At 36.2% G+C, this 13,047-nt stretch overlaps 1 protein-coding gene across 2 annotated transcripts in view; it reads right to left on the bottom strand.

Moving 5' to 3' along the window:
• Positions 1-2,589: 2,589 nt before the first annotated feature.
• The window catches only part of LOC111047395 (thioredoxin domain-containing protein 11), a 51,916-nt gene continuing 41,458 nt past the window's right edge, over positions 2,590-13,047 (bottom strand). For both annotated transcript variants that reach the window (XM_039434870.1, XM_039434871.1), the window contains 5 exons: positions 12,779-13,040; positions 11,562-11,856; positions 9,409-9,645; positions 4,459-4,794; positions 2,590-3,066 (listed from right to left, as the gene is read on the bottom strand). In XM_039434870.1, the coding sequence (XP_039290804.1) occupies positions 2,746-3,066; positions 4,459-4,794; positions 9,409-9,645; positions 11,562-11,856; positions 12,779-13,040 (1,451 nt within the window). In that variant the 3' untranslated portion in view covers positions 2,590-2,745. The remainder of the gene's footprint in view (positions 3,067-4,458; positions 4,795-9,408; positions 9,646-11,561; positions 11,857-12,778; positions 13,041-13,047) is intronic.

Raw genomic sequence — 13,047 nt, 5'->3', positions numbered from 1 at the left:
ACTACATAATCGTCTGTATCAAAGTCACTTGTCAAACTCAATATCTTCAACCACCTGTGCCAGCTTGGCGCCTGGCTTACATATTACCGTGACATTATAACTTACTCCTACTCTTGCTCTTGTAGAAGTCTGTACAATCCTCTACCGTTACTGTCTGTCAATAGCAATATTCTCTTTTTTAATTTATTTGCAGCCTATAAAGTTGATGAGAGTTCATAACTGTCATATTACTCCTAACCTTATTCAATTTACAAGTAGCCTAGTAATCGGCTCTATTGATGTATCTTTACTTAAAACACTGAAAGAATTCTTCGTTGCAGTGACCTTGGAATCTGAGGGACCATTAGATACTATATCACCTGGTGAATAGACATTCTTAACATCATGGAGTTCAATTTCCAAGCATTTTTTTCACATTTTAAGGAAGAATTTTCAATTTCTAGGACTTCAATACTCACCTTCATCTGATCCATTGTATTTTTACATTCCATTAATTTCTTATCCACATCAATGGAATGATTTATTGCGTCATTCCACTGCTGCTTGAGAGTATTCATTTTCTCGTGTAAATCCGAAATTTCTCTTTTCAGTGATAAGACGATAGATTCATTATTTTGTAATTCGCACGGAATAGAGATATAGTACAGTAACAGACATTGCACGACCACAAGTAGGAAAATAGTGAACACAGAACAATTGTTGAAGATTATTTATACCTATCCAATATTGTATGATCTTAGTCATGCAGATCATAAAAATATAAGGATAGCTGTCTATCCTTCCTCAATTGTGGTACAAGAGTATGGTATTCAGAATGAAGGTGAAATGGTATTCACATTTTTTTGGCCTTTCATCTTTCTCAGAGTTTGCCGCCACAGCAAATAATAGTATAGGGCTTATTATGATGAACATCAGTAAATTGAGATGAAGTAGCCTACAGCACAGAGAAGATAATCCTTCTACTTTGTGCCTACCGTAAATTTTAGATGATAAAAGTGCTGAACTGTTTGGTTAGGTCAACTCGAATATTTCCGCGTCCACATTGCGATTATTTCGCTTCCCAGTGTGAGTGCACCAGCGTTGCGAATATTTCATAACGAAAACCTCGTTTCGAAACCGCAGTCTGAATTCTTAAAAATTCCGCAACGAATTTGTACGCATCGGTGTGCGCATACCTTAAATTCTTGAAAATTCCGCAACGAATTTTTACGCATCGGTGTGCGCATACCTTGAGGAGCCTTCCCTGATGTGGCAGATCCCGATGGGTTTGAAGGCAAGGCAACTTCTGGAGTTGCCTTGGAGTTTGGTTTGTTCATGTGGTTCCCACGAACAGGGAGTTAACCCAGACATAGTCACCCGCATCCATACAAGGCCAAATACTACAGGAGGGCGCCTGGTCACGGAATGGATACAGAATGGAAACTGACAATCAAACGCCTATCCAACCAATGCTTTTTACATGGCACAAATACTAGACACGTCACGTGACCTTAGAAAGTTCCAATTTTGGTCTTTTGTCTCGCGGCAGTGAACGAGATCAATTGATCCGGATCAGTAAAGTGTTCCGAACCTCCCATCAATACTATTACAATGCGGCGCTTCCTAACAAGATGGCGGATTTTTGTGCCAGGGTACTAGCTGAGTTTTCATACTGTATGTATACTGTGGCCTGGTATCCTGCAGGCACCGTTAGACACCATATAAAAGCACCACCCATCAGAACGGTCCACATCACACCTTGGGTTGGCCTAAAAAGAGGTGAGAATGTGGCCAAGGAAGGCCTACAGATAGAAAAGGAGAGAAAGAATGGCACAAAGCTAAGTCCATGGAAAAAAGTGCCATTCTAGAAATGAAAAGTTGCAAATCATATTAAGAAGGAGAAGAAGGGCTTTGGAAAGGGGGGTCCCTCTTAGTCGCCTCCTAAGACAAGCAGGGATACTGTGGGTGTATTCTGGTTATCAACAACAGTACGATGTTCGACTCAAAGCTCCTCCAACCCACAGGGGGTTACTTTATACTTACTTCTTGTTTCAATTCTTTTGTTGATTGATGAGAATGTTGATACATTTTTAAGTGAATATGTAACCGAAAATAGTTACATCTAAAGCTACTATAATATTAAATTTACTACACTATAAATAGCAATAATTAGTCCAGTCAATGAGTGTTTCAAATTAAAAAATATTCTTCAAATCCAGCTCAAATCAATTCGAATTTAATAAAATTCTACTTTGTGGGTTAGATGCTGTTGTAGATTAAAATTTTCCAAACAGACGGAGAATCTTCTTTATAATAGTTATCAATGAGGGTAAAATTGGCTAGTTCCGAATTTTTTTCCCTTAAAAACCTTTCTTGACTTGACTAAGGCCCGCCGCAAGGTGCATCCACGCCGTAGGAAGTTTTGTAACATTGTTAGCAATGCTGCTCCGCAAGCTGTATCCAGCCAAGCACAATCCACGCGTGGATCGTTTTTTGATTCGTTCACAGTTATCGTGGATCAATCTCGTTCCAGAAGATTGTTACTGCGCATGCGCACAACTGGTCAACTACTCTGCCGGTTCAAGGAAACCAGAAATAAGGTATAGACGATTTTCTTATTAAAACCACCTAAACATTTTATTCACACAACATCAACAAATTAAAGGGTATTGCTGACATATTTACATTTAAATCGGGAGTTGCACATACAAAAACTTTTACACAAATACAACTTACAGTTGTAAAATAAATAAGAACGAATATCGCTTACAGTTCGTCTCTCAGAAACGTACTTTGATGTAAGTTTGTTTTATCGTCAGCAGATTTTTGGATGTCAGGGTTGTCGACATATATAGTTTGGAACTCTTTGACAAGGTTTCTGGCTTTGGAAAGGTTGGAGGTGCCAAGGTAGAGGTGTATTTCCTTCAAGTAGCGCAGTCGTTTAAGCAGCCATTTGCAGGTCTTCTGCTTGTACTTGCGGGATAGATTAGACCTGTAGACCGAGCGGTAGGTACTCAGCGTTTTTGATATGAGGTTGAGGCAAGTCTGGCGGATTCCCAGCAGACAGTCCTCTTGTTTTTTCACGTACTGAAAATGAACGAAACTCATTTAGTCGATTTATTGAGTATGCATAACATAAATTTGATAATATGTATTGCGTACCATAATCACATAAAATACTACAATACATTATACTATAACCACAATTTATAGAATTGTTCTAAATACCAAAATAGATTGTTCATTTTGTATGCTAACAAATACTAATATCAATACTGACTTATGAAAAGTAACATTTTTTCAATTTGGACGATGCCCAAATGAACAAACCAACTTTGTGTTTATTTTGGGTGATAAAAAAATTGATAAAAATAACTCCTCATATTCTCTGGGAAAAGTACAACATTTAGGCCCATATGCACCAGCTTGGTTTAAACTGTGCCTAACCCATCAATGGCTTAAACTCCAGTTCAAACCTTGAATCCGTATGCTCATTTCATCTGAAGGCCCTAAACCCCGTCGAAACTGGGTTTGGGCGTTTATACAAGCAATCGGGATGGGCAGAGAGCCAGTAGTGAGCATAACCAAACATCTATGACTAATAGAATAATACTTACATTCTTGGGCACATTTCAATCATGCACTGCTGCCTTACGGCGGATTCCCACATATCAGTGAACATGTCCGCTACAATGATATTATTCCCATAAGTTCTAGTAGGACTATTAATCGCTCGGCTGGGCTGAGTAGGCCTACCTGACATTTATTCACCAATTCATGCTACAAAAGCAATAGGCACGGTTCCCCAATAATGATTCCCACATAGTACCAGAGTTAGTGACCGGTACAGTAAATATGTGCTAGCATTTAACCCGTGCTCCACAATGGTCTGCTTAAAGCACAAATAGATTGAATTTAGATGTATATTTCCATGTTGATATTGAAAGTATTAACAACTGTAATAATTTGCAATAGAAAAACGATTTGATTGGTCTTTTATCTTACATAAACTTTGTAAATCAATGAATTCATTTATTTCACAAACGAGCAAATTACAAAATAACAAAGAAAAAATATAATGTGAAATAAAAGTGAACAACCCTAGGCATAAGCCCCAGTGGGGTGTACTACTCCTAATAAAACAATCGTTGTATCACAAATTGACTAATTTTGTTTTAATATTGAAATTATAATTAATTGATTATGGAAATGGCGATTACGATTATAATTAATTGATTACGAAAAACAGGCCTCTAACCATCCTCTGTGAATTAAGAATGTTTATGCAAGTTGATCAGTTTAGTAGTTCAGACGCTATGATAAGTCTAGATAATACTAGAGATGTGCCTATTGCTTCTGTAGTATGATAATATATGATGTAAAATTAATCTTGAATCCAGCATTATCCTTCCGTGATAATCGATTCTATATTTGAGATGTGCGAACGTCTATATTTAGTTGTTGGCAATAGCAACTGACATGCTTGGATCCCCAGCGCTGACACAGGTCGATGGCGCCCTGCAGCCGCAGATGGAGGGGGAGGTTGGCGAGCACAAACTGCGCCAGTGCGTCGACGGTGATCGGCGCCCGCTGCGGGAAGACACGACTGTCCGCCTTGCGGGGCGCCGCCGGAAACAGCAGGATGCTCGGGTAGTGGTGCACGGTGTACTGCCACGGAAGGTCGTTGCTTTCGCCGTCGATGCGGCAGAACTGCACGGTCGGCAGCCGACGCAGCAGGTTCGCCACCGTCAGGTACACGTGCGAAATGCTCGCGCAGAACCCGCAGTACGGCGAGTGGTACAGCACCACCACGTTCTGAAATCACGCCAAATATCAAATCAAATTATTTTTGAATAGACTTGAAATGTTGTCAAAAATCCTCTTTAATTAAATAAAAATTAATATTTTACAGGAGCATGCTTTCGTGTGTGTTCACACATCATCAGCTGTATTTTACAGTACAGTTGGGAAGTAGAAAGATTCCAACCTAACAAAAACAATAGCTAGAGCTACTTGATCATTCTGACTAATTATTATTTCTATTTTTAATTTTAATTCTAATTTATATATTCTTAATTCTAACAAAATTATTATAAATTATATGAATTAGGCCTACTTTTTATGAAAAATACCTAAACTAACAAAAAGAAAAGCAAGAGCCACTTGATCATTGTAACTAATTATTAATTCTAGTTTTCTTAATTCCAACAAATTATTTGAAATTACAATTATTTGAATATTTCATATGAAAACAATAGGTGTACGGCAGTAAAATAGGTTATCTAAGTTGAAAAGATTTCAGAGTGGAAATTTCTAATAAATTGAAGAAATTGTGAAATACTATCATCACTGTTGGAAATACTTGTCAAGAATCCTAAAAAGCTACTGGAATTGGGTTTACAACCTAGTCTAAATTTTCTCTTAAATGTTCAATAAACTAAATTCTTTCAACATGTCTAGGTTTGGTTTGCTTTATTCTAGATGGTCTTGAACTAACCTACTTATATTACAGGGGAATATGTTAATATGATCATTAAGTCTTGTTATTGAATTGTCTTTTTCTATTTTTTGAATTTCTAATGTTTCTAAAATTATTCAATAGCCTGCTTTTAGGACAAAAGTGCAGTATGTCAGTAATGTTTTTTGGGTCAAAACTGTGTCCATTCTCTAATAGATGGTCTGCAAAATTTGAATTTATACTACCCGTTTTCCAGGCTGTGGTATGCTCTGCAATTCTTGCGTTGAACGATCTACCAGTCTGGCCCACGTAACAGGCATTACAGTCAGCACAATTCAGTTTATATACTCCACTTTTTTCCCGATTTGCTATGGGGTCATTGGAGGAGTTCATCAATTGATTAAGAATTGGAGTTAACTTGAAGGCAACTTGCAGTCCTTCTCTCTTGATTGCATTCCCCACTTGTTGGGAAATTCTTCCAATGTAGGGTAGGGTGATCCAGCTGCCTGTCTGATTCCTGTCCTCTTGAGAATAAACTAATCTGGTGGCTTCCTTCTGTTTTATCCTGTTGAAAATGTTCCAAATAACTTCTGATTTGTAGCCGTTGTTCTTTGCAATTTCTAAGATGGTTCCAAGTTTTTTGTTGTAGTTTTCTGTAGACATTGGGATTCTAATCAGTCTGTTGAGAAGAGAGTGGAATGCTGCTAACTTATGTTGATGTGGATGGGAAGAGTTCATGGGTATTATGGAGTCTGTGATTGTAGGTTTACTATAGATGTTGAAGTGGTGTTTTTGATCTTGTGTGATTATGATGAGGTCTAGATAATTCAAATGATGATTTTCTTCTACCTCTTTTTTGAATTTTAAGTTTGTATGTAGATTGTTGAGCTCATTGAAGAAAGTATCCAGTTGTCTAGTTGAGCCTTCCCAAAGACAAAAATATTATCAACATATATGTACCAATATTTGATGTTTTTCTGGAATTTGGATGTTTCCATGAGTTTTTCCTCGAAATTGTCCATGAATATTTCGGCAAGGAGTGGTGAGAGGAGTGATCCCATTGCTAGGCCTTCTTTCTGAATGTATAATTTACTATTGTTTTTAAAGAAATTCTGCTCTGTGCACAATTTAAGTGAGGTCTTCAGTTCTTCTTTGTCTTCTTCACAGTCTTAAAGCATCATTGTAGTTTTGTCATTGATATCATTAGCAAGTTGAAGACTCTCCTGTATGGGTACACTTGTGAACAGATTGGAGACATCAAACGAAACTAACCTGCAATTCATATAATTTCTAATAATTCTGTTAGAATTAAGAATATATAAATTGGAATTAAAATTAAAATCATAAATTAGCTGATGATGTGTGAACACACAAGAAAGCATGCTCCTGTAAAATATTAACTTTTATTTAATTAAAGTAAATTTTTGACAAAATTTTAAGTCTATTCAATTATGGAAAAGTTCCACAACATCAACATTCACGCTACAAACTTAATCAAATTATTTTTATAGCATTGTTGTTCCACGAAAAACAGTCTAATCAGGCACTAAGAAATATCAATTTATTTTTCCACATTGCGTCACACAGATATGTGCAATTACATAAATTTAATTATTAATACAATAAATTAATTTCAAATGATATATTATTACATTAATGTAAAGGTTTTATTATTATAACACTTATTCATTTGTATTAATTTATTAGACATACCGTAGTTATTACATACATCACAAGTTACAACGAACATGTACATCATTTATTAGCGTTGTTGTGCCGCGCATTCTGCCAATGCCTTCTGTATCATTAGAATGACATTCATATATTACATCTCCCCTCTTAAGAATAAAAATTACAAAGAAACACTTTAGTCTATTTTCAATAGTAAACATAATCAACATTTCAAAAGAACCAATTAAAGTACAATAAACATAAAAAATCGTAAATAGTCAAGTAATATTTAAGATACAAAGTAGGATATTTCTACTCAAACATAATCATCAAGATATACTGGTCGTCTCTTTATTCTTTGAGGTCTCCTCACCTCTACGTCTTCTACAACTTCATCATTGGGCATCGAAATTTCAGGATCATTTATTTGTGCTGGACATAATCCTTCAGTATAATCATCATCATTATTAGATCTACTCATTAGTACATTGTACCTTTTCCTAATCATTCTTCTATTCCTTCAAAATTTCTTTCCTAACTCATCAATTATTACATAGCTTCTTGGAGACACATGTTTATCTACAATTTTCCCTGCTACCCATTTATGATTCTTATCAAATAAAACATAATTTCCTACCTGAAGATCATTTAACTCATTAGCAGTCCTATCAAAGTACTGTTTATTATTACTCTCAAAATTCTTTGCCACAATCTTTGGATGTAGAAACTCATCTGATGTAGGCAACTTTGATTTCAAATTTCTGTTCAGAAATAACTGAGCAGGGCTACTATTTGTTCCTGTCAGTACAGAATTCTTATATTCTAACAACATTAATTCTATATCAGTTCCACTAACTTGCGACCGTCTGAGGAGGCTCTTACAAATAGATACAGCCTTCTCAGCCCTACCGTTACTTTGTGGGTAGTGAGGAATGGATGTGATACTCTCAAATTTGTATTCATCAGCAAACTTTTAAAAAACATAACTGTTGAATGGAACATTGTCTGACATAACAAAATCAGGAATACCATAGCACGAAAAGAGTTTCTTGAAAAAATGAATCACACAATCTGCAGTTTTAGACTTAATTCTTTCCATCTCAATCCAATGTGAGTATGAGTCAACAACCACCAAATAAGATTCACCACCATAATCAAAAATGTCACTACAAATCCTTTCCCAGGGACGTTTTGCCTGATCATGACTTAACAGTGGTTCTTTCCCATTCTGATGGCGAAATTTTTCACATATTTTATAATATAATATATGAATACTGTAATATATGAATGTCATGCTCATGATACAGAAGGCATTGGCAGAATGCGCGGCACAACAACGCTAATAAATGATGTACATGTTCGTTGTAACTTGTGATGTAATAACTACGGTATGTCTAATAAACTAATACAAATGAATAAGTGTTTTAATAATAAAACCTTTACAATTAATGTTATTGCTCATGATACAGAAGGCATTGGCAGAATGCGCGGCACAACAACGCTAATAAATGATGTACATGTTCGTTGTAACTTGTGATGTAATAACTACGGTATGTCTAATAAACTAATACAAATGAATAAGTGTTTTAATAATAAAACCTTTACAATTAATGTTATTTACAGATGGAGTGGAATTTCCTCAAGAATACTATAAGTCTGTGAATGGGGGAGAGTAATTGTATTGATGGGAGAAACGCCAATGTTTTTGAGAAAACATCGATATATCGATACCCATCATGAATAAAAATAAACGCATAAATGAATAAATTGAAAACATGGTAATCCAGATTACTTTCTTAATGTCCGAATAGTTGTTGCTAGCTACACTATTAATACAAAGTGTCAGGCATTATCTATAATGATATGAAGAAAAGGATTGGCTTGACAGAATAGGAAATACACGAATGACGCATCATCACGTCTCAACTACTGGACTGATTATCTTGAAATTTCGCATATATATAAATTTCTTAATTTACCGCGGATGGTTATAGGCCAATTTTGAATTTTTGAAGATTTTTTACGTAAAGTTTCTAATAAGGCCCTTTCAGAGTACAGGTTACCTTCTAGTGAGTAATAAGTAGCTTTGTGGAACAATAAATACAATAATTCATATTAATGTATTTTCCCAGTGCCCAAGTTCCGTTTAATCTGGTATATTTCTTAAGGACGATTTATGTAACACATAAAAATCGATGTGTGTGAAACAGACCTAATTGCTTGAACGAGGTCTGAATGACTCCTTTGCCGTAAATTGCAAATGATTAAAGTTTGAGAATGAATAATTTATTTGTAGGTACCTGGGTCTCGTTGAGGGCGACTGCCTGGAATGTTTTCGAAGTGAGTTCGAGCAGAGCGATGGACCTGGTTCGGTTGTTGGCGTCGCTGCTGAGGCCCGGCTTGTAGCGGTTGGGCGGCTGCGAACGGCGCGGCTCTGACCGCAGGTGTCGCTCAGCCTTGCCGGCCGTGAAGTCTATTATGAAATTGGCCAGGTTCGACTTGGTCAGCGGTTTCGATAGAAGATGCACGGTCTCTTGCTGCAATGCCATCACATTTCTCGTAAATTATTTCAAAACCCATATTATACTACTTATACTTATACTATACTTACACACTTCTACTATGGTGGGATCCACTTCAACTGGCAACATTCCTTTCAAATACTCACAGTTTGAAGTGAACCTCACTACAGGATTCTAACTTATCAAACCAACACAGGAGACTAAAAACACATCAATCTCATCTAGAATTGATATTATGAGAAATCAAATGTCTTGGGATTGATGAATGAATTTATTTGCTCCCAATTTGAGAATAAAAATCCCCCCCCCCGGATTTCAACTTTAGGCGTTCATAACGCAAAAAAGTAAAAAAAAAAATATCCCCCAGACATAATATGATCGTGTCATGAACCAGAAGGTTTGACAAACCCCCAAACATCAGTTTCTTCCCTGAGAAGAGAAATAATTTTTTCCAACTTCAAAAACTAAAAGCTGATCAGACAGTTTTGGCTGACAGAGTAACGCTGAGGAGAGGTAGAAGTGGGGCTAGCATTCTAGTCTCCCCTCCAGCCAGCTAGTGGAAAAAGCTTTCCACTTTTCTTCTGAATAATTTTACACACTTTTTGATCGCCTACCTCCTGAAACAGACCGAGCTGCCCCGTGGCTAGACATCCCCATGGCAACTTAGGATGGACATCAACTGTATAACGGTATCGTTCCACATTCAATTTATTTTTCTATATTGTTTTGATTTTAGAAATTCCAAATTAATTATAAATGAATAATGTTTTTTGAACTGTCAAATAGCTTGTTTAAATAAAAAACACAATAGTCTGTCCAACACAATTCTGTCTAACGTTTTAAAAAATCATTGGCAACAAGTTTATTTTAATTTTTTTTTAAATTGATTAAATGCTCAAAATTTCATAACCCTCCTTAATTGTTCAGTATTAGAATAGTTGTAGCATAACTAATTTTATAAAACCAAAATATGTTAAAATTCACATTTAAATCAAACAGAAAATTCTTCTTTTAAATAAAATAAATCTGACTCCTTAAAAAAAATGTTTTTCTTTCAAATTCCAAAAAAACATCTAGTTAATATAAAAAAACCAACTGCCTTTGCTCTACCATCAAATGCTACGCAACAACAATTTACAGTGTTCCCGTCTGGGAACTGGTGGATCGCCCCCTTTTATTACTCTTACCAAACAGGTCACCAATCATTTATTACAAATGATGGATACCACTGTTCAATCAATTTAATGTTACAATCGGTTCCGGGAAATTGATAGTATCCAAATCGAAATCAAATTACTTTGAAAAATGTTACCAGTAAAAACGTTTACAAAAGCGAGGCGCACAGCCTAATGAAAACAATTTGGATACACTTATCATTTGCAAATTATATTTGAAGTAAATAAACAAATGAATATCAAAATAATTATAATCAATCGCATGAAGATATAATTCCTTGACAAAGTTAAACAATTTTTAAAATAAAGTACAAGTAAACCCGTATGGCATTTGTTGGTGGGGAATCCCTTGCGCGAAAGTCCCACCTCACCTGAATATCATGTAAGCCGTCAATAGGCCATTAACGTTACAAAGTTAGTGTAAGGCGTTAATAGGCCATTAACGTTACAAAGTTAGTGTAAGCCGTCAATAGGCCATTAACGTTACAAAGTTTGTGTAAGCCGTCAATAGGCCATTAACGTTACAAAGTTTGTGTAAGCCGTTAATAGGCCATTAACGTTACAAAGTTAGTGTAAGCCGTCAATAGGCCATTAACGTTACAAAGTTAGTGTAAGCCGTCAAGAATAGAGGGTGACGTGTAAACGTTGAATGTAAGCCGTCAACGTTACGAATGTCATGCTTCAGACGGGACCGACAATTTAATGCGCTCATACATTTTGTGAAAATAGAGTTGATAGGATAAATAAGAAAATTACTTGTCCATTGAATATAAGAGCAGCAGTGCGATGGGGGTAGGTGTTGAGGTCGATGCCGAGCCCGTCGGCAAAGTGCTGGTAGATGTTGGCGTCCATAGCCAGCAACGACAAACTGCGATTGGTTTTGCAGGCGAGGCCCATCAGCTGATCGTGAGGCACTTTGTCGTAGGCCGCGCTTTTCCTAATCCGGGGCGGCAGACCCAGCGATACGGCTCTCATGTAGCGACTGCACTTCTCCTGCAGCGACCAGGCCATCAGCGACGTCGCCGACCTATGGTCTCGGTGGCTCGACCACCAGTACAATGCAATAATACACTAATTATTCATACAGTTCAATAACGTCACATTATTACAATCAATTATTATACTATTTCAATTTACAGTCAACACGATATAGATGGATTTGCACATAATAGTGACAGTGGAAGTGAAAGTGACAGTAAAAGTGACAGTCACAGTGAAAATATAATTTCCATGTTTGGACTCAGCACGGCCGAGCGAGTATGAATAGCCTCATTAGAATTTAAGGAGATAATATTCTCACTTTCACTGGCACTGATATGATGAGGGAATCTAGCTTAAGAATGTACTCTATTAAATAAAATTTTACTATTTTAACTGTTAGGTAAAATATAAATTATTTTTAAATACATTGGAATAGCGTTCGATTATGCTGGGCTGCTCCGCACAAGACTCCTCTCACCCTCAAGTAAGGAAATATTCAAATGTTGAGCCATTCCAATTTTCCCAAATCCAGAAAACTGGAGTCGTGTTCTATATTTTTTAAAAACTATTCTAAATTTGGACTGATGCAATATTTCGATCACGATAACTCTTTAGATGTTTTATAAAAAACAATTTCAAAATTGAAGGTTCCCAAGTTTTCTATCAGAAGAAACGTTATGAAAACTATACGCAATAACACCACAGAAAACTACTAATATTACTATTAACAACTATTTAAATATTCCGATCAGAAAATTGTGATAACGTTTCACGGTCATGGTGAGATTCGCTTCAAACATTCAGCATTCCTTATAAATGAAATTAACACTTTCTATTCATCCAAAGCTGACAGTTCAAAGTGAATCTCAAAATATCCACATTTGCTTTGGTTGATAAAAACCAAGCTCGATAAATAACAATTTGTAGATTTATGTCACAAAAATACGTGAGACAATTCTCCTAGAAAAATATATTATTCATCATTTCCTCACTTTTTGGCTGATTTAGGCATATTTTCGTCGACACTGCAGGTAGACGTGATAAACGAAAGCCAGCCTTCAGTTGTTTCACTCAATGTGGTTGGTCGATGTTTTCTGCGATTCTTCTGTGCGCTTGAACTGGAATTGATCCACACATTCTCGACTATTTGAAAAGGAATGCTGGTCATATCTTCACTGTTTTCCGCTTCGATAGCTAAGCTTTTCATCCTCTTCACGCAAGTCTCTAACAGTTGTTCTTCCTTACGAATCATTACTGTAAA

This window comes from Nilaparvata lugens, chromosome 8 (genome assembly GCF_014356525.2).
Source record: "Nilaparvata lugens isolate BPH chromosome 8, ASM1435652v1, whole genome shotgun sequence".
Classification (NCBI taxonomy): domain Eukaryota; kingdom Metazoa; phylum Arthropoda; class Insecta; order Hemiptera; family Delphacidae; genus Nilaparvata; species Nilaparvata lugens.
The sequence above is the reverse complement of the archived record's forward strand: the minus strand, read 5'-3'. Positions and strand labels throughout refer to the sequence as shown.